The sequence below is a fragment of the Bombus vancouverensis genome, chromosome 9 (assembly GCF_051014615.1).
Source record: "Bombus vancouverensis nearcticus chromosome 9, iyBomVanc1_principal, whole genome shotgun sequence".
NCBI lineage: Eukaryota > Metazoa > Arthropoda > Insecta > Hymenoptera > Apidae > Bombus > Bombus vancouverensis.
This window is the reverse complement of record NC_134919.1, coordinates 530,690-556,982: the sequence shown is the minus strand read 5'-3', so window position 1 is coordinate 556,982 and position 26,293 is coordinate 530,690. Positions and strand designations below refer to the sequence as shown.

Below are 26,293 nucleotides of genomic sequence, written 5' to 3'. Positions count from 1 at the left end.
AAAAGAGTATCTACCTGTTTTTGGTAGTTACAAGTAGAACTTTAAAAGATATTTTGTCAGTTTGGTAGTTTTAGCGTGTTTAATTTAATGCACTTTAAATTCGTTCGATATTTTGATCTTATATTAACATGTAAAAAGACTCTGCAAATTTCAAAACTCTGATTGGGAATTCGAAAGTCGACGATCTTCAAGTTGAAAGAAAGTTATTCGATGGATTTTCGAGCGTTACTTTGTTACACGCATTATTCTAATATTATGTGGCTAAAAACTACGCCTGTTAGTCCTTTTCTCCCAAGAGCAAATTTATATTATACTGTTGGTGGTGGTGGTCAAGTTTTTCGGCTATAGCAACCCACGCTGTATCGTAGGAGCACTATTCGTTCGCGCCAACGCATTCGAGTCTGTTCGTTCGGCTGCGTTACATCGCGACCACTGTGCTGCCTCTCTGTACGTTTCGTTCAATTATTCAAATTAACACACCTTGCACACAAAATCCGAACGAGTCGATTTCATTTCATTTATCATTAAATAGTCTACGTTTCTCTCGTTTCGATGTTTCAACGTTTCAACGTAGTGGATAGTTGAGAAAATTCGAAAGTGATCATCGAATAGGAAATTTCTCCAAAGAACATCTCCCTTAATTTGGTAAACGAGTGACCTAGACAGTTTTCACCTATAGTTTGGCCATCGATATTAAAATTCCGATCACGCGGCCACCGGTAAGTATCCTCCCGTTCTTGCGGTACCGATTGCACGTTGCTTATTTTACGATCTACACGCGTAATTTCACCCGGAAGAAAATGTCAAAACGGTTCCTCGCTATAAAATTCGAACATTCGAGTCGACGAACATCGATGTCACTGGACAACCTGTTCGGTGGAAATGACGGCTCGTACGCGGGAAATACGAAAATTTCAATATCGACGAAGAAAACTTTTTTCGAATATATTATTATTCTGCAAAATTATCTGATAATTATGTCCGATGGCTGTACGTATAAGTATCTATGTATCACTTGCTAATAATATTATTTTTTACCAGAAACATTTAACATTCGGTAACGTCCAATAAAATGTTGTCTATCCTGTTTAAGAACTGCACGACCGAATAGATTTTTTCTTTCCATTAACAAACTAAAATTCTCCATTAACTAAAAAAGCATTGGTTTTGGATTTCTATTTTATTTCTGACCTTGGCAGAAACCTTGATTGAAACCTTGACTGAAGAGAACCGTCGTTCCTTTCTCTCATTTTTGCTATTTTGTCCCGATTTCGATACCGTTTTGACGTTAAAATTAACTTAATGCAAAGATGACGGCAGAGGTTTATCCGAGCAAAAATTATCTTTCTAGAATCATAAATTTCATATTTAAACGTGAAAATATGTTAATAGGTGCTTAAAGTTCTATACATCTGGAATATGATATAAATTTTTCTACGACATACAACTCGGTTATTCGAAGGCGACCTTACCTTATACCTTTACGAAAGAATCATTGATCGAGTAATTTCAAATTCTCAAAGGATGAGCTGGAATTCATTGTTCGTCTTTATCTTTCGGTATCTTTTATCCACCGTCTATTGTCACCTGAAACACCTGTTCCACGAGAGTTGCGTTCAATAAATATTCAAAAGTTTCCAGAAAAAGAAGACATTGTTTACGACCTTTTTACGCAATACTTTACGCAGGATTTTGCAAACGATTATAACAATGTTTTATCATGTTGTTAGGTGAGACTTTTTAAATTCAGTTAAGAAACCGTATTATGTTATTTGTAACATTGACGAACCCCTCCACTATTGTTTCAAAAATTGGAAGAAGTAGTTATGTTGATACATACAATGAATTTGACGAACTACATTATTATGTGATTATTGTTAAAATCAGTCTCGCGCATGAGAGAAAAGAGGGGCAGCGTAGTACAGGGTAGGAAGTAGTAATGGTAGTAAAACAAGTATCATAATTATCGTTATTAATGAAACATCTGAGCGAACTGAAACGTAGCACATAACTATACAAAATTATATCGGCGATAAATCGCATGATTCATACGTGTATCCAAATTTTAACCATCGTCAACATTCAGCAATATTTTTAATGCAAAAAGTCAATGTTTCTCTCAACAATCCTCCAACCTTTTCTTTTCTGTTATCCTTCGAACGTGCAAACTCGCAAACACTAAGGTTACGAGTGAAGATTTCGAATGTTCTTTCCACGATTCGATTATTATTCCATTTCCTCCAATTTCCATAACTCGGATTTATTATCTATCTTTATCTTGTGACACTGATCAAATATCTCTTTCTTATTTTTTATTTCACGGATTTGAGAGAAAGTCGCAATAAACGTGTATACATAATATCGATATCGTATTAATATCGTATTAATATCGTAATACTTAAAGAGATCTAGGGAAAGATGTTCTTTTTTGTCTACCAGATTTTAAGCTGAAATTTTCGATAACAATTTAAATTGCTTTCGTTCTTCATAAGTCATACGATGGGATAAGGAAAACTACTATTTTTCCGGGTACTATTCGAGATTTTAAATACTGTAAAAGTATACCAATATTATCCTTGATTACGATGATGTACATAGATAACAAATATTTAATTTTTATAATTTACTTTATCGTGGATAGAACTTATAGATGTGGCAAGTTTGGCAAAGTTTCGTAGCTATTAAAAAATATGCGATTATTTACGAAACGTTGAACGCAATTATCATATTTCTTCTAGTTACAAGACCAAAGACTAGATTAGTCCATCTTTTCATATATTAAAATAGTTAAGTTTGTTTATCTATATTTACATTCTTATCTGTGTGTCATTTGAAACTTTATACGAGATATTTTCAGTTTTTCAAATTTACTACTTAATTTTGCATTGTATATTTAAATAAAAGTTATAAATGTTTTGATTTCTGAAAAGGTAGTTTTTTTTGTAATATTAAGAAATAAATGTATTTTAGCTACGTTATTCGTTAATTTCTTTAATTCAGGCATCATTCCAAAACCAAAAGATACGATATAATAGCTATATGTAAGTACCTGCATACATGGTTTTGCTTACAATTAGGACTTTCAAACCATTTTATAATGTTACCTATCTTGTATAATATTTACGAATATAATACAATTGAAAAATAAAATTTAATTATAAATCTTTTTTTAGCCTTAATAAATTCGTCCTTGAAGAAGTCAAATTAAAGTCAAATTCCAGATCGAACGTTGGACGTAACGAATACCGCAAGTTGTTATTTATATGTATGTTTTTTTTCTTACCGAATTCGAAGTTTCGATAATTTCAGTATGTGTGCATACATGTGAAGAAAAAACGAAGAAACCGTTGAACCTGTCTTTTTTCTGAATGTACCTTTTAAATTGCCTGATAGAACTACATAAGTACGTATGTATATATGTATATATGCATACATGTATATACATACATTTATACATGTTCAGCCGGATCGATTCTAGTTGTCATGGCTTTCTTGTTTCGCTTCATGGCTTTTATTTTTCTTTGGTGTTGAAACAGTCATCAACCTGTTTTAACGCGTATATATTTCTTTTTCGTAACCTTACTTTTACCATAATTTACAACGAACTTCGACAAGTTGCTTCCTCGAAATGTTTAAACTTAATTATTATATATCTCTATTATCTAACAATGAATCGTAATTACGTATACTTGGTAATAAAATAAAATTGAAACTTTACAAAGCACACGATTGTAATTACGTCATACTAGCTGTAATCATTCAGTTGCTCTCCGATCCAATCGTATTTTTTTATCGTTAAAAAGTTTCTCAAGTTCGAGAAGAAAGGTGAAGAAATTATCGTTTATACGAGTGATTTCTCCTTTCAATTCATATTACTAAGCTTTTCTTGTGTGTTTTTGTTTGTTGAAACGAAAGCAAGCTTAAACGATGCCCGATAGTGTCTAATTAAATAGTGGCATTAAACGATATATCCATTTATCGTGAAATATTTCAGTGATGATTTTTTACTATACCGTACGATATGTATACCATTTACTGATATCGATTTGGTTTAAACGGTCGAGTAGAGGATGTTAGGCCCATAATAATACGTATAACGAGATACAGTATCTTTAAAATTATTTTTCAATATACGACGAGATAGGATGCATTTTGATTGTCAGACGCGTGATCGGATCGCTTGGTAATCATTCAGAGATCTGAATCGTTTGCTTCGAAAACTAATTGACTATACAATCTTTTTCATTGCTTTACTTTTTACGAAGACTTTTCGCAAGTTCAACGGTTCGAAACTCTATTATTCAGATAGTTGCTTACATTCGACGGGATGTAACTTCGTTTAAAAAATCACAAACAAAATGACCAAAAATTATTTCAATCGTTACTATTATATGTATTAGTATATGCATTATACATATTGCAATTATGCAATAAGAAAATTGACATCTGTACCTAAGTGTCGAACGTTATGGGGTAATTCTATTACTCGGATTTTTTCATAGCTTTCAAACTATTTCATCGGATACCATCGTAATATTATTAATTAACAGTAATAATCAAACTCGCTGAACACATCGACGACGCGTTACTGTTTGCACACATAATTCTTTATAAGATAATAAACGTTATATCGCATCGGCTGAGACATTGTATGTAATGTAGACGTTAGAAAATTTTAACTGATTATTACTAGCAAACTTGTAATGCCCCTCCTAATTTGTATTTTCTTTGTGTATTTATCGAAATATTTCCCAACCCTTCGATTATCTTTCGCCAGGGACGAAGAAAAGTACAATCGAGTTGAAAATAGCCAGCGATTTTGTATAACTTGCGGAAAATAATTTACAAGGCAGTAACCTTAAATTGTCATTCAGCGACATGAAAAATATCCCAGGGTCCGATAAGAGACATAAGTTCCTTAAAAACGAATAAAAAAAAGGCTGGTTAACCTTCGTCGTTTCGGAGAAAGGTGCCACACCGATTTATCTCAAGTCATCGAATTCCGTTGATAAAAGACAAACGTAACGATAAATTAATATTGAAATTGAAAGGTACTTTGCACAATTCCGTGTAAGGGCATCGATTTCATCATATGTGGATAGAAAAAGTTTTAATCATCAGTTATGCCATTTATCATTATTTTCTTCAGATTGATACGTTTGATTATTTTATATTAAACCTGTCGTTACTTATAAATCTTAATAAAATCATGGTCTCTAATGTTTTTGAGTATTTTACATTTATTCTATCATTACGTTTTATCGTGTTTTGTTCAATAATATAATATCGATGAATATTAATTGCGCATAAACATGTACGTTATGACAAAGCTGGCAACACTTTTTAGATTATCTCATCTGTCGTCTTGTCTGTTTGAAATTACGATGTTATTACTACGATATTTCCTTATAAAACGATTAAATTACATCCTATAATAGTAACAAAAGTATGCTTGTTCAACATTTACGATGTTTGATTTACCGTACGCTAGAAGGTATCGAATTTTAGATACGTGTGTATATAGATTTTAAACTCGACTGTTAATCGTCGACATATCGACTCGCAAAGATATTAACGTTCGATCGGTTTAATGTCAGTCTAAATTTATGTTAATTTCATTCGATATTTTAATTTAATGATCATTATATCCAATATGTACACGATGGTAGACACAACTCTGATACCGTGGACATTAAATCTTTGAAATACCTATTTTTCACCTGTACCGTATTATTTCTTGCAACGAAATGACAGAATGTGATTAAATTTTCTTTTACAAAAGCACACAACTTTATATTGCATAGAAATAATGAAATAGACGTTATAGAAGCGAATAAGTGTGTACGATAAAGTGATAATTAAAATTATCGTAGGAACATTTTAAATAACTTTTGTCTATACGTGTAACCGCCACTCGAGTTTAGTTTTTAAGTTATAAAGCCATTTACGTTTAATAGTACATATATGTAAATTTATTTTATAAATTTTTGTTCTGCAAATAACTTCCCAATGACGGTAGGTATATTTGCTGCATTTTTCAGCGATCGAGGATTAGAATAATGTGCGACATTTTATACATCAACCGATTTATAAAAAATGATTTCATTCTAACGTTGCCGGAAACCACTCTGTCCCAACGCTCTAATCTATACTGTGTATAACTCACTGATCCTCCTTTCTTACAGTATTAAAAATGGTTGTCTCTCTCGTCAATAGATTATATTCGGATCAGGTTATATAAAAACGTGGTTGCCTACTCCAGAATGAAATGTAACGATAACTTAAAAATTTAAGATTTTTACGAATACTTTGGAAACTAAACCCGAGCGGTAGTTGTATATGTATAGTTGTTCAGAATGCTGACCTTGATAAAATATCTCGAAATAATTGAAATAAAAATATTCGCAATAATTATCGACAACACGATTATTAATAAAATCAATTTTTAACGAAATAAATGAAGGGAGTGAGAAAAAGTAGAAATGGCGCAAATGACAAAATCTTCGTTTTAAGAAAAGACCAGAAAAATTTATATGCTGCTGAATACGTATTCACAATGAAATATAAATGTTCATAAAGACATAATTCGTTAAAAGCTCGTCTAAACATGATAATTAAAAGTAAGTCTCGTGTATGTTTCCTTATATTTATCTCGTGTATGAGAAAAACCTACCTGCACCACATTTTTCTATCAATCGCCTTAATTCATAAAATATTTTTTGACTTAAAAATGTCGATATCGCGATACGATAAACATTTCATTTCAATTGTAACCTAATCTGATTGTATATTCTTACGAAAGATTTTTTATTGCTACTACCAAATTCAAGGTCTAAACTTTATTCACAATCATCACTACGACATTTATTTTTCCAATGGTAACATAAATAATCCCATTGTAAATCAAAACGGAATTTTACGGTATAATTAAAACTATCTATGTAAATAGACCTTGTAATAGACTATGTAAATAGACTTTCTTTGAAATTTCCCAACAGTTGAAATCTCTGCGCGGTCACGTCCCCTGTTTCGATGAACACAGCGCTAAGGACATCTTGCTTGATTCATTAATACGAGTATTACGATCTACCAGCGCGATATCATATTATTGTTACATTATCGTTGTTATCATTGCAATAGAAATTTGATTTTTTCGAAAACGAAATTTCGAAAAAAGAAATTTTGTTCTAGACTTTCGACTTGTCTCTGCATGTAGAATAATCATTTGCCCATGCGATCTGCTACAGTCTGTACATTTTAAGAACTTTGGCTAATTAAATTAGTAATTATGGTACATTTTCAACGGGAAGAGAGCCTAAGAGAGAGGAGGGGGGAGGGGGGGGATTAATAACAGAATGATTCATAAATGCATCTAAATACTTCAGGGGATAAATCTGCACACGAAAATACGGATGAAGTCGTCAAGCTCAATATTTTGAATAATTTTCTCCTATACGTAGGAACAGCAGCATTGCGCGGCGGTCGGCCTTAGTTTTTGAGGTATGCGCACACATATTACACATACATAGTACACATTACACATACATGGTACACATTACACATACATAGTACACATTACACATACATAGTACACATAGCGCACACAAGCTGGGTTGGGTCAGTGGTAGTATTAATCCGACCGTCGCGCTGTGGAGATTTAATCCGGATTTAGATCGTGATGGTCATGCAATGGATCCATCTCATCCTATCCATCAATTTGCAAAAGTGCTATTAAGAAATGTTTTTACCATAAAAAGAAAAGAAGGCGAAAACTTGGAACATTCCCTTTGATCGCCTATAACTTGAAAATTAAAGTACGTAGAATATATGTATTTTTGTATGGAGGTTTATTCCCTGAGGTATTGAAATGTATGAATCACCCTGTATGAAATAACGTTCTAAATAATTTTTTATTTTATGACCTGTAAATCTTATTTTAGGTGAACATGATTAACAGATATCGGTATCGCAATATATTTTTTGTACTATCCTGTTTCTTTCTTCAGGTAAGTTCCTTGTTCAGATATTGTTCAAACATTGTTCATATATACGTGTGTACACGTTTGTTCACATACGTATACGTATCTATACATGTAATACTTGCCAATTCGTTTAATCGATTAATAGGAAAGTTAATACGTTTATTTCAATCGATGATAACGCATATGAAAATTATGCGATCTTATTGCGCATGTGTTTCATATTTATTTCCCAACTAAATTCAATTCAATTTAATATCATAAAAATAAGTTTGTTTCATTTTGATATTGTACAATATTTTTAATATTTTAATGTTTTATATTCCTCGTTTTGTCTGTAATAAAACAGAAATATTTATAGTTATATAAAGTAATGACTTTAAAGGTTCCGAGTTGCATTCATGTAAATGGTCATGGACGTTTAATGGACCCACCTGCACGGAATAGTATGTGGCGTTTTGGATATCCGAATCCTGTAAATTACAATGACAATGAACTCTTTTGTGGAGGTTATGCAGGTTCGTCGTATTATAATGATTACCTTGTTCTGATATAGCGAGTTCAGAGAGATCAACGGTATAGAATCCTGTTGTACGTACACGATGAACGAATACATTGAAATTCATATCATATTACACAACGTTACGTTTAAGAGCTTACGAAATTGAAGAGCTCGATGTAAAAACCAGTCGGTTGATCGCTTTTCAGAAAGATCGACTTTTCGCGTCGGTTCAATATCGTTGCGACCACGAATTCCTTGTGACAATTCATTGGCAGGCATTATTAGGTAATAATCGGATTATAATTATTATCTTTGCAGTGCAATGGGTGGAAAATAAAGGCCAGTGTGGAGTGTGCGGTGATGCTTACCACTTGAAAGAGCCGAGACCACACGAAGCGGGTGGCGAATACGCAAAAGGCACTATCGTTAGACATTACACGGTTGGTCAGGTAATTCCTTCACTCTATGCCTCGAATTTTCTATCATAACGAAGCTAGATCGATCGATGACGGAGTCGAATATATCGTTCAAATCTATAGGATATCGACGTCGAGATCGAGCTTACGGCCAACCATTTAGGAAGATTTGAAATGTATCTTTGTCCAAATAACAATCCAAGGCACGTAGCAAACCAAGAATGCTTTGATAGGTAATCAAAATCTTTTGACGATATTGATTTATCAGTACCAATTTGTAGAATAGGTATGTGAAAACGAATTAGTTAATAATTATCAATAAAATCAGGATACTACAACGATAACAATCGTCTTGTGTGCATAGCTATGATAGGGGTTGAGCAAATTTTCGAAAAACATTTACGCATACATGTTATACGAAATACGTACATTAATTTTATATTATTTTTACACTTGTATTTTTTACTGTATTCTTTATTATTAATTATACAGCTTATAACATGCAATTACAATTAGACTGTAATATATTTAAAACCTACGATGCTCATTTTCCTACATTTTCATATTTTATTTCATCTGCTTGCCGATATGTTTTAGGTATCGTTGCGTTTTATCAATGTACTAGATGCTACTACATTATATTAGATTGGCAACATCTTCATCGATAGTAACTGTTACTAAGTAACAGTAAAGTCTTTACAAATTTCACATTAGGACATAATATCTATAATCATATTACGATCACCTTCTTTCAAAAATCTGATACTGTATACGAAACATGTTGTTGTTTAAGATATCCGTTATATATATCCGGAACCCGAGACGTCCGATTTGAGATACCTCCAGACACTGAAAGAAAAGCTATATTTCGGTATAAGGTAACTTTACCACCGTATGTTACCTGTACGCAGTGTGTGATACAATGGAACTATTACACTGGTTTGTATTTGTACATTTTACAGAAATATTTGCTTACGTCAGTTTCATTATACCGACTTATAATTAGTTCTAGTGCAATTATATACTATCCTCCGAATTTGAGGAAAAACTATTTGAACCTATCTAATGTATAGTGTATATACATGTATGTATGGCAAAAGTCAGTATATTTAAAAATCTCATTTGTTTTAAAACTGTAATAGTATCGTGTTCCGGCATTTGAGTAATGTCGAGAACGTAGATTTTTACTCGTTAGCAACCGATTAATTGATTTTGCAATCTATGAATATTACGAATGCTATAATACATACATGTTAGGTAATATGTGGGGCACCTGCGAAAATGGAACCGAAGCTAACGGATGTGGAAGACCAGAGACGTTTCGAAATTGCGCTGATGTGAGCATCGTTACTAGCACAGCCGGAGTACCGCCGCTCTTTGTACAGCAGGACAATCCCTTTTTGCTCTATTACAAAGACTATCGTTCTCCGAATAACATATTTCCGCTTGTCGTTAGGTAATTATAGTATTTTTTTAATCGAGGAGATCTGCAATTAACAGATGTAAAATTTATTAACCGGCGTTTTCAATTGTAGATCTCAGGTATGCATGTCCACTCACCTTTATCGGCGTATACCAGGAATGAATGACTGGTGTCAAACCAACTGTCTTCGCTATCCGCCAAATTGCCCAGCAGCTATTTGCCAATGCCCGTAAGTTATCGCGAACGAGTCTCGTACATATAATAATTACACATTTTCTAGTGAAATAATAGTTCGGCATACTTAAACCAAGAATTTCATCTTAACTGGAGTACCTCGTTGCTGGCCACTTTGTAATAATTATGCGACGATCGTGTTTGATTTCCCAACAAATGTTCGCAACTTTTTCATCTCCTTACTTATCTCCTTTTCATGTACAGGCTGTAAGCAAATTGTTTGTCAAGATCGTCATAGCGTTATTCTACATTAGTTTGGATACTGATTATTACATATTCAGCGTACTGACGTGCATACTCATACAATACAATGGTTGCTCCTCGTGAAGCGAGTAGAATATGACGCAGTAAAAAAAATTTCACTTGGTATTTGAAGATAAAGATCAATTTCGCGGCTACTTCTTCCGTAGATCCTCACCGATCCAATGGTGTAGAATAATAGTCTGACAAATAATTTTTTTACATGTCGCACATACGTAGTATGTGTCGTCCTGGAATATGTTGCAAACACTGTCCTATAATAATGTTTTTAACCAAGTATACTATTCAGCTTAAAATATTAAGTCAAACCAATTCAGTTAATAGCATATATATAAATGTGCATATTTTTATTATGCACATATATATGGTATTTGCATTTTCCATTTGTATCAAAGAAATTTATTTTATTTTATACCGCGATGATTCGTGCGTCTGTCGATACTCCCTTGGTTTATTTAACAAAGATTAGTTAGTTTATCGACAAGAGAAATTTTATTAAGAAACCCATAAAAAATTGCATTCTTTATTTCTAACAGGGAATTGTGTGACGCGATTGGAGATATTGCTGGCAAAGACGGTGCAAGCGTTTATTGCATGGATAAGTGTTTAGTATACCCTTCCAATTGCCCCTCTCAACGTTGTCGCTGTTATTAGGCAAATTTCAGTTACGCGCAGACAATTTGGTGCGTATGGAATTGTATCGTGAATCTTTAGCTCATATTCGACGATTAACGATTAACAAAATGATTGTAATTCGATAATGTTTATCAATTTTGGCAGAAATAACTGGAACACCGTTATGTCCATATTTGACGTTTATTGTCAAGTGAGAAACTTAACTAAACAATTGTAAATGATGACGCAGAAATGATATCTATGTTGTAATTTTATCGAATTTGACATTTGATTACGTATAGAAATATGACTGATATCTATCGAAAAACTGCCACACCGTCCACGAGAGCTATTCCATTTACTTTGTAACGATCTAGTGTTAATGCTTGATAATTCTAGTAATCTCTTGATAATCTTTCCCATTTGTGTTTTACGCGATGAATAAATATTTACATAATGTTTGGTCCTGTTATATAATATTATCGAAAATATGTATAATATTTATTAGAATAAGGAGTAAAAAAGAAAAATTACTTGCTCCATTACGATATTGTGCGTTATCATTATCATTAGTATCGTTAGTTTCATTTGTATTTTTATTATTATTCGTTTATTTAGTATTAAATAATTACACTCGTTATGTATGAATATTACAAATATACGACATATCCTATAGGTATGATTAAAAAGACTTGTACGACTACTTTTAAGATTAATCTTTATTTCGAAGAGGAGATGAAAAGCTTGGAAACTTGTCACTACCCTTGATCGTTCTCGATAAAAAAGGCAAAAGAGGAGATGTTAGGAATATTCAAGAGAACACAGACTTTAATCTCACTATAGTATATTTAGTATTAGGACATTCTATTGACAGCTTAAAATATTACGTATATATTACATATTATATATATAACGAATAACATCTTGTTTGCTTTTATGCATACGTGTACATATGCGTGTATACGCATACATACCTTCGTACGCGTAAATGCAGTTACATTTAACGAAACGATCATTTATTTAATTACATGTCGCAAATGTTCTCAATGCAATAACTTCCTTCACGCACGTTATATGTATATTTGCGCACTTGTGTACACATCGCATTGTGTCAACTGATTTTCGATTTTACAGTGAAAACTTGTAATTCATATCGGCCTCGATTAATATCAACAATATATTTCGTCGATTCAGCACTGTACGTCTTTTTCCAGGTCTATACATTATTAATACTTTACAAAACTACATATATACACTAAAGCCTTTTATATTCTCTATAATACGTTTTCAAGTGTCTAAATATGTAGTAACATGTTTGATCTGTTTCATTCTTTTGCATGTACTTTAATATATATGTAATTGGATTAGTAATTGGATAGTTAATCAGCGAACAACAGTGTGTTCAACGTGTTAATATAACTTTGAAATAAGTTGTGATGGACGCATCGCAAGTCGCTAACATAACTTATTTAATATAAGGGTCGTCATACTTCGTTTTCCATCGTTTACATATACATTCTAATATCGTTTAAGCAACTATCTAACGTCCACGACTGACTTAGAATGCAACGAAACCCGTACTCGGATTCTGTTCTCGAGAAACCTTTTTTCATTCTATTCTGCGTTAATATGCACAATTTTTATTATTTCTCAATTGTAGAAACTTTCAAAACCAATACGTATATACACAGTTTCATACTGACATCTATTCGATCGATCCTTCCTTTACCTTTTGTTACTTTTATTTCCATTTTTCATCACGAATCCTTCTAATTGTTAAGACCAGTATAGACAACACACTGTTCGCGAAAGGTTATTTTTAATCTTTCTTTGTCTATACGCGGTGTACGTATAATTCATTATCAAGTGCCACGACACGAAAACAATCCTTAAAATACGAAAACATATTGGAACGCGTTTCGAATGCAATCTTATTCGATCTCTTAAAATTTCTCAAAGTTTCACCCATGTTTTGCGTTTCATTGTTAATACTTCGAATTAGAATTTCCTTTAAATTATTGTTGTAAGAAAACGTGTATTCTATCCAATTAAAACAGGATTTTTTCCTTCGTATCAATGATAAAAGAACAGCATACCGTTGAATAAATGTTATCGGTGCGATGAGAACGTCCCTACGCTAGTTTCTCGATTCTAGTAACAATATAGTTTACTAGATACACGTGTTTAGCACACTTGTTGAAATGGCGTGAAGATGGATCGATCTAATACAAAATACAGATGAAACATCTCGGGACATATCAAGGATCGCTGAAATCTTGAATCGATCACCCCTTTTTTCACCTATATCACTTAATTATCTTCTTCGTCCTTGTCGATGTATTCTTTTATTATTACTTTGCTTTATTCTTTTTATCAAAACGATGAGACACAATACTAGTTATTCTAAAACTTAATTAATCTTAGAATTTGCAACATGCATTTTCGAAGGAGGGGTGAGTTTCAGGTACGTTTTCAGTCTTTTCCTGGTAAACATGGCTCATTCTCATCTAGTTGTCTATCAGATATTAGATAATTGAGAGAGAAATCGTGGCAAACTCTTAAACTTTGTAATTTTAATGATCGGCTTTTACTTCCAAATATATATAGTTCCAATAATCGATAATCGATAATCGAATCGAATCGAATCGAATCGAATCGAATAAATCTCTATTTCTCGGTGAACGCCAATTTCATTTTCTTAAATAACTCATGAAAAATATTTACTGTTTGGGTCAGGTCTAGATCATATCTGAGTCAGGCTTACCCGTAAATTACGCTATACTTTAAGTTATATTTGTACTATTGGCGAATCTAAAACTGGGGAAGAAACAAAAACCGATGAAACAAACACGTGATCGTTTCGCTTTGCGCGTGATTAAGAAAATCGAATTGTAAGTGAATTTAAATCGACTGGAGATCAAGGTAATTCTTTCACTAGAGACCCTAATAGGAGAAATCGCCATTGTTTCGGCACGATCGCTGTATGTGTGCTGCATGTGTGCTGTACGTGAGAATTGAAAATAAGAGTATGAAAGTAAGAACGATTCCAAACTAATTACACGTACACAATGCAGGTGGCAACATCCTTAACGTTCCAACATGTTCGATAAGCGGCTTCTTCCTTTAACGCCTCTCACGATAGCGTCGTTTTAATCGGTGTTAAATAAAATACAACGAGCAATATAATCTACGCAGTATAACCAACTAAAAAATAGTATTTCTTCCTTTTGATTCTCTGTTTGTGCTTTTCTTTGTCCGAAAACTTGCCGATCATTCGACAATCAAATCCCTATTATATCGCACAAGATAATTTGCACGACGGATAACGACGACACCTTAGCGTTAGCTTAGAATAGGAAATACAATGGTGAGCTATCATGCTGAAATTTTGTATGCACTTGCTAATGAGTATCAGTGTACTCGCATACAACTGGATTTTGAAATATCTGTTGCGCTATGTCTAAAACATAGATTATAAATTATTATACGATTAGTGCCTTCAAAAAACAATAACGAATTATACGAAATATTTGGTAAAAATTTACCCAACGATACATATCTATATTCATTTTTAAAATAATAATATCAAAATAATTATCGATCGCTATAGCTTGTTGTACTTTGCTGTCGTTTATGAACACTGTCTTTTCATTCGTAATACTGATATTATCATTGCTACGCGACGCGCGCGTTGCGCCGTGTCGCGTCGTATGTAGTCGCTAATGAAAAAATAATCGCCAACTGATACACACACTGATGCGTTACCGTGACATTTTTATTTCTCGATGAAATTTTTCATTTGACCAATCGATACAAAAACATACGTTGTTAAGATACGTAGAAAAGAAAACGTGAAATCAGATGGCGCTTGGAGATTCAGGACGCACAACGATCCTTTCGATTGCCCCTTATACAATGACGACGACGAGTGAGTTAGTTAAACGATAGCGAGTAGAACTATCTATAATCTGTGATTAAAATTCTAACGACGGAACGATAATGCATTATGTATTATGTGTATAAAATGTCTCTGCAAAAAGAGAACAAAAATAGCTTTTGGTTCGTTTCGAAGCTTATCCGTTATAATAATTGTTGCATGCTTCGCCGAACGAAATTCTTTTACAAGATGGTATATACTTACTTACGTGTAAGTCAAATCGGAATCGTCTCTATTTACGAATCATTGGAGTTCGTAAATAAGATCCATTGTCAGTCATACGTTAAACCTATCTTTGCAAATTCCGCGACTAACAGAATAATCTCGATACCTATACCGTATTCATTATGATTCGTATAATATATTCATTTCCACAGGGACTGTAACATGTTTTTATCTAACTAATCAACTATGTAGTTTTCATAAGGACCTTTACGGTAGTTAAATTGAGCTCTTGAATTAACAGTACGATCGTCATGAATACGTTGTTACATTTCTTAAAACTAATCTCGAGTGCCCGAACTTTCGTTCGAAATTTATTACTATCGTTTCTAAAAGAATGCTCGTCGCTACTTTAAATTTTACTCCATATATTCATAGAGTGTATGTACTTTCCATATATACGATATAACAAATACTTATTTATCGTAAAAAAAAAACATTCGTTTCAAACGTGTAGCAAATAAATTGAAACTTTATATATATATACACATGTAGTATATGCAATAGTGTGCGCGCGTGTGTGTGTGTTTTAATAGCTGAAATTAATTCATATATTAAGAAATAATAAAATTTTACTATCGTTCGTTTACAATTTTAATTCGTGTTTTCAGTTTCAATGTTTCTTCGATTCAAAGCCGGAATTACCGATGGAATTCGTTAATACTTATTAAAAATAGTAGCACGATGTCTCGCATTCTTATACCTTTATCTCGTATTGTGATTGTTAATCGAGTCTTTTTGTTACGTAATCTACAGGCAAATTAATATTTTCATTAATTATGTTACGTATTACATAAAGTACAGGTGTTTTACCAAGTGCGCACTCTGTAAGATTATCTTTCTAAATTTTACGGTACAACATTTCCATTATAGTATTTAACAACCAGTCGATTAAGTTTATCAAAGGAGGAAAATTGCGTCATCAAGTTCACGTGCAGTATGTAGTTTTGTTAAATTTTTTCTTATATACTTGAGTTTAAGTTGACTGAATTGATTCGTGAGATCTAGGTACTAGGGCAGCAACAATACGCATAACCCGGTCATAGTATATACTTATAAATGATATTATGTAGACACGATAAATGACTACATTTCGAGAAAACCATTCTCCCTCCACCTTTCTTTCTCAAGAACAAGATTCGATATTCTCTGTAACAAACAAACGAATCGTTATTATTACGCTCTTGTTTCGAGCTTCTTTCCTGCCCTATTTAATTTTAACTCGATCTAATTACGAACAGCGAGTAGTAACGATTTACAAATACACGTCAAGTATCTACGATCAAAGTCGAATAGTTTCGTTTTACCTGTACTTTTCAAAATTTAACCGTTAGCCAGCCGTTATATCGTAATATAAGGCCGTAAGCGGGCTAAAGTTACATTAAATACTTGTGATTCGACACTTATTACATATCGGATAAACGTATGACTAACACTTAGATTAAATGACAATCAACTGTCACAACATTCGAGTGATTTTATTAAGCGAAGCAATGTGATCTAAACCACTTGGATCTCTTATGGTAAATTTGTCACATTGTACTACTTATTTAATACAATGATACACCGCTATTGGAATTCGATTGTACGCGATCGTAAAATTTTTCTTTGGTAAGGAACGTTCGTTTATAGAAAATGATTAGTCGTCTATAATAAATCAAATAAAGAACTTTTTACGTAAGTAGCATTAAAGAAGCTAAGGGAGCTTTGCGAGCTAAGGGAGCGGTCAAAGGGCTTATGATTGACTAACTCCCCTAGGACGCATCTTTGCATTTAATACTTTTACGAAACAAATCGCTTTAGAGACTTTATCCTTTATCAAAAAATTCGTGTCATCTTGTCCACTATGTTTTCTTAATTGGCTAATATGTACGTATTAATTATATTTCATTGCATTCAGAAAAGTGACGTAACTCTATCTGTCACAGCTCTTTAGTCAACAGATCGCACAACTTTCACGTAGATTATAGAATCGGAAACAGAAAACGAAGTGGTTCGTTCAAATTTACATAGACTGACAAGAAAATGAAATCGAGAACCTCACTGAATATACTTTTACGTTATGCTATTCCGAAATTCTACCGAAATTCTACCGAAATTCTACCGAAATTCTACTGAAATTGTACCAAAATTCCAGACAAAACGGAATTCTTTATACATCACGTCGTGCTGAAATCTCTATCGTTATTTACGCATTTGAGATTACTCTATTAGATTACTATCATAGAATTATGGTGGCGGTGTTTTATCGTTAGACACACAAGTACATTTCCTTTTGCTTATTTTCAATATTTTCGTTCTTTCCCATTAAGACGATTCCATATCTCGACAAATGTTACAGATACAAAATAATACAATTTTCAATCTTTTCGGAATTGAAAATGATAAATCGAAAAATTCAAAAACATAACACTTGATATCTTGGAGAGCTCGGGCACTCGAACTTGGCAAAAGTGAAGTAAAATGGAAATTGAAGTTGCGAATGTTTATATGTAAAATGTATGTTTAGTACCATACCAAGTTATAAATAACCTAAAGTTGCATATGTTTTCACATAGGGTGCATCCACTCTACAATTTTCCCTGAAACAAACGTTATAAATTGTATGAATTTTCCAACTACCCTTGATAAGCACAACTCCTTAAGAAAAGAACAAAGATAAATAATTAAGAACGCTAATAGTGATAAAGTTGCGAAAGACAGGTCAATTAGTACAGTTAAATTCGATCAAAAGAGAATATAAGATGCTTTTGTCGTTGTAAAGCGATTAAAGTGATAGAATTTTATATATAATCTTATTTTCATCTTATTGAACTGTGTGGATTTGCCAAGTCTGCTAATCTTGAAAATCTCAAACAAGCAAAAGAGGAAGAAAAACAATATCTAAATTTCTCCAAAATATGTAGTATCCAAATAATAAGAAAATTTATACTCTTGGATTGGCTACAAACAACGATATACTATACTTCAGGACACGGAAAATTATTGAATCTTTTGCAATCTCGTAGTTTCCGACGTATTTCAACTTAAAAAAATAAGTTTGAAGGTGCGAAATGCACTAGTTTAGTATAGAAATCCACTAGTTATGCGTATATAGAATAGAGCATTTTTAACGTATTTGATAGGTTACTTTGTCGCCTTATCGTCGGCTTTTAATCATGATTCATTCAAGGAATGGCGTCGCTCATTGTACACGGAAGGAGACGGCATATTGCGTTTGATCTTCTAATTTTAATCGGAAAAACATGACAAATATGCTGGTAAAAGTTTCATTGATCTCAGTTCCGCTTTCTCTTTCACTCACGTTGCCCTTCGTTCATCGTTTATTTTATCGGAGGTTTTCGTAGATCTCGACACGAATGTACCGAAACCTAAGAAAGAACGTCCGAAAGTTGAGTCGTGAAAAATCAACATGGAAGACAAGAAGGTTTGACGCATGCGTGACGATTCTATGAATATCTCAGACAGAGACAGAGACACTCTACTCATTTCTGTCTGTTTCGCAAGAACGAGAAGCTTGTTGCCTTCCATATTGATTCTTGGCGATTCAATTTTCGATGGCTTTCCCAAGCGAGTGTCTAGACCTGTTATTATAATTGTGACGTAACCGACCACCGCGGGGTCGAGAGTATAGGATAACTGAAACTTAATCCGATATACAAAATCTCGCCGTAAAATGGCCGCCACCATAAAAAAACGAATATTTATGTACAACCAGCGACTCCACTCATTGGCTTAATAGCGCGTAAGAGCCAACACGGCGTTAAAGTGACGTGTAAAATACGCTAAAAAAGCTGAAATTTACGCACGCATAACTTTTGAACCGATAAATCTCTACAGTTGAAACTTGCAATTTTGTATTCTGCGCGTAAGAAACTATTAAATGACAAATAAGAAGGGCAATAATTTTATATCGAAAAAATCGAGGTTCGGTCAAATTGTTCATCCTCTAAAGTATAGTTTACCTCAAATGATATTCAATGTTAACAGGCAGAGAAGAAGGTGGAAATATTTTGTGCGTTTCTTCTTTTTTCGCGCCTATCCTTCTCTATTCTACATATACATATTTTATTCTCTCCTTGAACTTTTCATCTTACATCGCGTAAACGTAACATCTTTTATATTCTTTTGAAACTATAACTTAAATATCTTTGTTACGCTTACGACGATAAACGTAAAACAAGTTTAGATGTAAAGTCTTTCCAGTTCCAACAACAGTTAACCAACTAATTTTCAATAGTAAATTTCCAAGTACTTACTCGTCTTCCCACGGACATACTTCGTTAACGTTATTGTCACGCTTTTGTTGAGGAGCTGGTTGAGTAACCGGCGCTAATTGATCGTCCTGTTTGGGGTCCGGCTCCCAAACAGGAACAACTTGCGCCTCTTCCAGCGACTCCACCGTCTCCGTTTTTACTAGAGCGGAAATTGCCAAACTTTCTTCGGCTATAACTGCCGCCATTGCATCACCTTCGTCAGCCTCCGACTTTTGCCTTCTTTCCTCAATTTCTATCTCTTCCTTTATTACCGGCGCATGATCGCCATTCGTTTTTTCCTCGACTTCAACCGTAGAATTGTCGCTCGGTAGATCCCCCACGATCGCGCTAATGCTTATTAAGGGGGCCTTGGTTAAAGTTTTTGTCGTCAGTTCCTCCTCGAGAGACTTTAACGTCGTACTAGTTTCAGGCTCTTCGGCAATACACTTCCCTGTCGTGGACACATCCGATCTGTCAGTTGTCATATGAGAATACTCGAACGAATGTTGTGGCGACGGATAATTATAAGACAAAACGGACGGCCGACTGATCTCTGAGAGCTTCGTTCTTCCGCTAGTCGAGCCGATAGAATAATTTCGCGTTGTTATGCCAATTCGTTCGGTAGTCGTCATGCCGGCTGTATTACGAAATAACTATGATAAAAAGCTGCATCTTTTAATTAATTATTCTTTCTAATACTTAACAAATATGCATACGTATAGTATCCCTCGCTTTTTATTATATTTAATCTAATTTTATCTTATCTTTGACAGTAGCGAAAATTTCGTTGCGCAGAGCGTCGTGGAAAGCGTCGTGGGAAGAATATACGCATAGCATAAACACAAATAGTTTACAAAATATTTACCTGTGCTACTACTGTGTTGCAAACTACAGGACTTTCGAAGATGTTCAGAGACTTCTGCTACCACTAAACTGACATCAGACGAGGAACTACAGGAATCTAATTGCGATGAATTTTTCCGAGATGCGCGTGTAACCTCGATAGACTGTAACTGCGCGCTCAAATTATTGCCTTCTTCGGCTTGACTCTCAACCGACGACGTTACTCCAGATGATATTGGATGGTGTGATAGTGTGGTATCTATGGCGTGCTCTATACTCGGTCCTGGAACCACGTCCCACGGGCAAACGTCGTCCATAGGGCGAACTACCGCTTCCGATGTGCCAGCATCCCTGACAACATGAACTTTATTATATGATTTAGTTTTTATTTTTTCCTCTCGTTAAAATACCACAGCGTCTTTTCATTTTATTTCGATTCTTCCGATTTCGATATGTCGATGGGCCATGCAAATATGTAATTGTACCATCCAACGTACAACAGGGAAATTACACGCGCTTTACAAAATTACATTTCTAAAGAGAAATCGTAATCGTCGTTTCTTTTTCGTTTCGAGCCGAAACACAGTTAGGCTTCTTTGAGGGAAGAAGGGCCGATTTCTCTCGGTAAGAAACGGGTAAAATACAACTGATGAGAATTAAATTATTTCAAGAGAATTAAGTCGAATTTGAAGTGCATTCCAAATTCCAAATTGTTGTTTATATATTGCATTATTTTCGATGAACTTGTAGAAAAGCTACTGCCTCTCCGATTTCGATCAGTTTGAAATATGTTGCAACATATTGAACGACCTTTCCCCATACATACAATGGACGGTCGGCTTTAGTTTCTGAAATATTCGCAAAAAACTGCTAATATCGCTACAGCAAATTCTGTCTATATTTGTGCATTCGTAACGCATGAGCGTATAATTAACAGCAACTGAACCGAAACTTAACTTCTACCTTTTATTTATAATATGTATACATAAAAGAGAGTTTGACGAGCTTGGGTAAAGCTCTGTACACAACCGTATATGCGAAACTGTAATAAATGTCTGTTATAATTCAATTAAAAATAGATATTGCCAACGTATTGCGTTTGAGTTTTTATTCCGTTAGATTTTTCAATTCAATCGCCGCGCCCTGAGACGGCCAACAATGTTTGCGTAAAACAATAACAATTCTTTTATTTCGTAAAATAACATCGATTATTCGGCGGTCTATTATCTTTTATAATTAACATTCCGGGAAGCGGCTGCTCTGACAACTATACAGCGCGAATCCCCGCGTGTTTTTCGACCGATTGAAGAGATTCAAAGCGACCAATATTACATCTAATATGTTAATAACGGTTTCGTATTATTCAAGCATATAATGTGTAATAGTATAATAATAATGTGTAACATTAACAAAACGAATAATGTGTAATAGTTCGTTTATAGCATCCGTTGCTTTTTTTATCTGTTTCATTTAACGGTAGTTGACATTTTTATAGAACACCGCTTGAAATGTGTCAGACGCGAATTCACGTCTCCGGTCCTCAAGGTGTTGCACGCAACCGTTGCCAGCCGCCTGACGGCGCGGAGAAAATTTTCAGCGGATTGAGAAAACTAACCCAAACCGAAACCCGATACATCGATGATACGTATTCATTTTCGAATGAGTTATACCAGACATTAAGAGATGTCAGCCACGCATACGCAATAGTGGACGGAGTTTCAAGTTCACCCAATTCTCATTTATACGTACTATTAACAGAAGATAAGAGTTAGAGGTAAGTTGGATTTGAGCAACCGATGCTGACCCAAACGCTGACACAGCGCATAACTATAGGCGAAATACACTGTAGCAGTACCGATCGTCCGTTGTGAATATAAAGGAAACTAAGACCGATTGCGTTATGCACGTATATGTAAGAAAAAGTCGTTCAAAATGTCAAGCTTTACAACGTATCGAAAACTCATAGAAATCGAAGAGGAGCTCAACCTATATTTAAGTTGTTGCCTATATCTTTGAAAATGTATATCGCTTGGATCGATTGCACGAAAAACTGAAAATTCGCTAAATAGCGTTTCGATAATTGGTGTTAACAGTGGAATCAAATAATAACGACACGATCACATGATAATGGTTACACAAGATATTTCGATGCGTATAATAGACACCGTTTCGTAAGAAAACAATACGATATCGAATAATAAAATGTTTAATTAAAAATGGACAAGACTTCAAATATAGATAAATTCCATTAGTTATTATCACTGACATCGTAAACTTTTGTTATTAATTTGGTATTTTGCATCAAGATCATGCGGAATATTTTGTAACTATTTATTGTTGGGCAAGTGGCAAGATGAAACGGTGCTACCGTATTAGTAGATACGATAACAATAAGTAAGAACGAAAATGAGAATGAGAGATGGATATGTATAACGTGATAGTGCCATAATAATGATAAAGCGAAAGATTAGAAAAAGACAGTTGAACGATAATACATATACATACATTTATGTACATACTCGTATATGTATGTATGTACCACGCATATGTATATATATATAGAGAGAGAGAGAGAGATCGATGTACTTAAAATACAGTAACGGAAGAACATTTTAGGGAAAGATAGTCAAACTACATTAGCCTTAGTACATTGAGAATACGGAATATCGAAGAATGTTAGAAAACATCAACAGTATTGCATACATGAAATGTTTTTCACAAGTGCTAACATCGTAAAATAATACATTGAGTAACAGGGTTTGTTATAAAAATTGAGATAAGTTAAGAGATTCGTATTCGCATACTTATGCAAGGAAACTATCAGGTTATTTCGAGGACTTACTGAACGCTATGCGGGATAGGCCTTGTTGAAATCTTTACGAGTCGAGCCAGATCTCCCCTGAAAACACCGCACCGATAAAACCTATCTTTCTTGCAAATTGATTATTTTTCTGGAAACAGGGATAATTTGTAATTCTGTTTGCTTTTCGATTGTGTCGCGAAGACAAATATCGTACTAATAGTTTAGAAAATAAGATAAAGACAGCGATTTCGATGCGTTACAAGTTTAAATATACATCGAAGATAGGTGGAGCGAATTAACTCCATAACCTATAGTATCGTGTGAAAGACGTGGTGCGTTGATGTTATTGATTTATTATTTACTTCACGATAATAAATCTTTTCTGTGCAATGATCAATTAGTTGTAATTATTTATCAAATATCTTGCAAACTAAAATTAGTTGTACCCAACGCATGCATTTATATATCAAAGCATATACGATTTGCACAACTTTGCACGCTCAGCCAAACCGTGAAATGGCTCGACGTTCGACCTTCACCGACCTTCGTTTGGGGCACGCGATATTGGAACTTAAATCGGATGGCAGGGGGCTAATTTCTTAAACGTTCGACACGTTTTCTAAACGTGTATTACTGATTTTATTTTACTTGTACGCTCTTTAATAGAAGTTACTAAGAGAAGAGCTTTCTTAAACTTCGATTCCATTATATTTCTCTTCATACATATTTACTTTGACGTATTTACTTTGACAAATTTTATCCGCGAGACAAGCGGATTTGTTATAGGATGGCTATAATTTGTAAGTTATAAGTTATAAGTTGAAATAAGTGTGATACTCGGTGAGGATTTGAAATGATTTAACACAAGGAAACTAACGCAAAGAAAATCCAGAAAATTTACTTTCCTATAAACCTTTTATACATAGTATTGCACACATACTGCTATATATGTATAGGGTGTATGTAAAAGTTATGTGCAACGACCACCCTATATGTTTGTATTGGTGGGACATTTGAAAACAAAAGTACGTGCAATGTTGTCCTTGGCCTTGAATTTCAAGGCCGAACTCCTTTTCCCTCGCATGTTGTTTCGTCTCATAAATTCTTCGATAAAAGCACGCATGTAACGTTACAGTTAAATTTGTCTCGTACTTCATGTCATTTTAGACATATCATAGAACAACAATAGTTTGCGTTATTTTAGTAATATATTATTTCTATTAAAATATCTCCGGAACTAATGGTTTTCAACATGAACAACTTAATACTTCTTTATATGGAATAACGAAATGCATCAATCAGTACATTAAAAAATGTAATTCCATTTAAAGAAACATAGTTGACTTTCATATATCCTTTACGTGGACATACGTGGACCACCTGCGATAACATAAAATCGTCTTTTCTTCGCGTCATTCAACTTTTATTTCGGAAACGTTCTTCATAATACGTAATTCGAAATTAAGAAGTTAAATGCTTCGTTCTATTTAAGGTGCTAAAGAATAATTTCCCGTTTCTTCATCAATATCACGTTATTTATTTCCTATCCGACTGCAAAATGTAAACATACCGTAAATAATGTCAACTTACGAACCAATGGATCTCTAAAATCACTTTCTCAGGAGAGCGATCGAGTTGTGGAGCCATGGCTCTTATGACAAATCTGGACCTTATGAGAATACGATGCAAGCAAAAAAAACTGGACCTTGAAATTCAAGGTGAACGATAATTTTGCACATACTATTTATTTACAAATGCCCACCGATCCAGAAGTGTAGAAGCCAGTTGTAGTGGTTTTAATATATGAATAATTTTTATACATCTCATACATTTTTTCACCTTTTATAGTTTTGGTTTCTCTAGTTTCGACGGAATCCAACGGAATATATTTCTCACATTTATTTATTTATTTATTTGTAACGAATTAAACCCTTATAGAAATTTAAAAATAGCAACATAGAGACGAAAATAAAGATAGGATTAATAGAGAATAAGGAGTGCGACAAAGGCAACATAGAGAGAAGAGCATGTATATCGTCGTTCTTCAAAAAATATTAAATCTGTCGTTTACCTATATGGAATATCGGTGAGGTTCGACTGACTGTGAGAATGTGGCACTCTAGGCACCGAAGTTGTATCTCGAACACCACAGACGGCTAACTCGTGAGCAGATCCAGATAGACTCCGATCGCTTCCCCTTCGTTTACTACCGCTTGCTGCACTACCTGCAGCATGATGCTGCAAAATGCTGGTCGTTGGAGTCGGAGTCGAAGTCGAAGTCGAAGTCGAAGAAATTTTCTTCTTTGTTTGTCCACCAAAGCTAAAAAACCTACGGAATACCATCGAATAAACGGAATTGTAATATATCGATACCGCGCAACCATATATATAATACTATTAATAGTAGTCAGTAGTAATTGAAAGATATCGTAGATGATGAACTTCGATCAACTCTTGAGTAGAGGTCAAGAAGAAAAAATAGGAAATACATAGAGAATAGAATTGCCACTAAAATTACTGCTAAATCGTACCACTTTTTTTGCAAAGGTTGCACACCGGCAGCTAAGGTATTTCGATATTGATCCGAACGAATAAATCTAGGATAGCAATCCTTTTTCAGAAGCAGCGTATACACATGTTCAGCGGCGGAATCAAATATAAATCGATTTGGATTTCTCATTTCTTGATGTACTTTTTCCATTGTCTTCCCATCTATGTTTATTTCGCAAGGTGCTCCGGGTGCCAGGAATTCTCTAGAATATATTCCATCCATCATTTTCTTGCTATATGTATATCATTATA

The 26,293-nt window shown here is 34.0% G+C and overlaps 2 protein-coding genes across 17 annotated transcripts in view; one reads left to right on the top strand and one right to left on the bottom strand.

The window, feature by feature from the left end:
- Positions 1–393: 393 nt before the first annotated feature.
- Positions 394–12,130, top strand: LOC117159947 (uncharacterized). 7 transcript variants are annotated; one of them, XM_076621465.1, is made up of 10 exons: positions 7,600–7,814; positions 7,941–8,006; positions 8,365–8,497; positions 8,800–8,930; positions 9,021–9,130; positions 9,691–9,836; positions 10,155–10,353; positions 10,433–10,549; positions 11,352–11,498; positions 11,596–12,130. In XM_076621465.1, exons 2-9 carry the CDS (start codon positions 7,947–7,949, stop codon positions 11,467–11,469), a joined length of 1,014 nt encoding a protein of 337 aa, XP_076477580.1. In that variant the 5' UTR covers positions 7,600–7,814; positions 7,941–7,946; the 3' UTR covers positions 11,470–11,498; positions 11,596–12,130. The 7 variants fall into 7 exon arrangements, with proteins under 7 accessions (XP_033196134.1, XP_033196135.1, XP_076477582.1 ...); XM_033340243.2 differs by lacking the exon at positions 7,600–7,814 and adding an exon at positions 394–719 and having other exon boundaries at positions 11,352–12,130; XM_033340244.2 differs by lacking the exon at positions 7,600–7,814 and adding an exon at positions 408–447 and having other exon boundaries at positions 11,352–12,130.
- Positions 12,131–12,257: 127 nt separating this feature from the next.
- LOC117159933 (uncharacterized) overlaps positions 12,258–26,293 on the bottom strand; it is a 48,630-nt gene continuing 34,594 nt past the window's right edge. For all 10 annotated transcript variants that reach the window (XM_076621458.1, XM_076621459.1, XM_076621460.1 and 7 more), the window contains 5 exons: positions 26,023–26,244; positions 25,563–25,820; positions 20,711–21,039; positions 19,849–20,482; positions 12,258–18,171 (listed from right to left, as the gene is read on the bottom strand). In XM_076621458.1, coding sequence (XP_076477573.1) covers positions 18,111–18,171; positions 19,849–20,482; positions 20,711–21,039; positions 25,563–25,820; positions 26,023–26,244 — 1,504 coding nt within the window. In that variant the 3' untranslated portion in view covers positions 12,258–18,110. The remainder of the gene's footprint in view (positions 18,172–19,848; positions 20,483–20,710; positions 21,040–25,562; positions 25,821–26,022; positions 26,245–26,293) is intronic.

Coding starts and splice junctions, on each gene's coding strand:
- LOC117159947 (XM_033340243.2), top strand. CDS start 7,947: ATGATTAACAGATATCGGTATCGCAATATATTTTTTGTACTATCCTGT. Junction 9,131..9,690: donor AACCAAGAATGCTTTGATAG/GTAATCAAAATC, acceptor TTGTTGTTTAAG/ATATCCGTTATATATATCCG. Junction 10,354..10,432: donor ATATTTCCGCTTGTCGTTAG/GTAATTATAGTA, acceptor TTTCAATTGTAG/ATCTCAGGTATGCATGTCCA.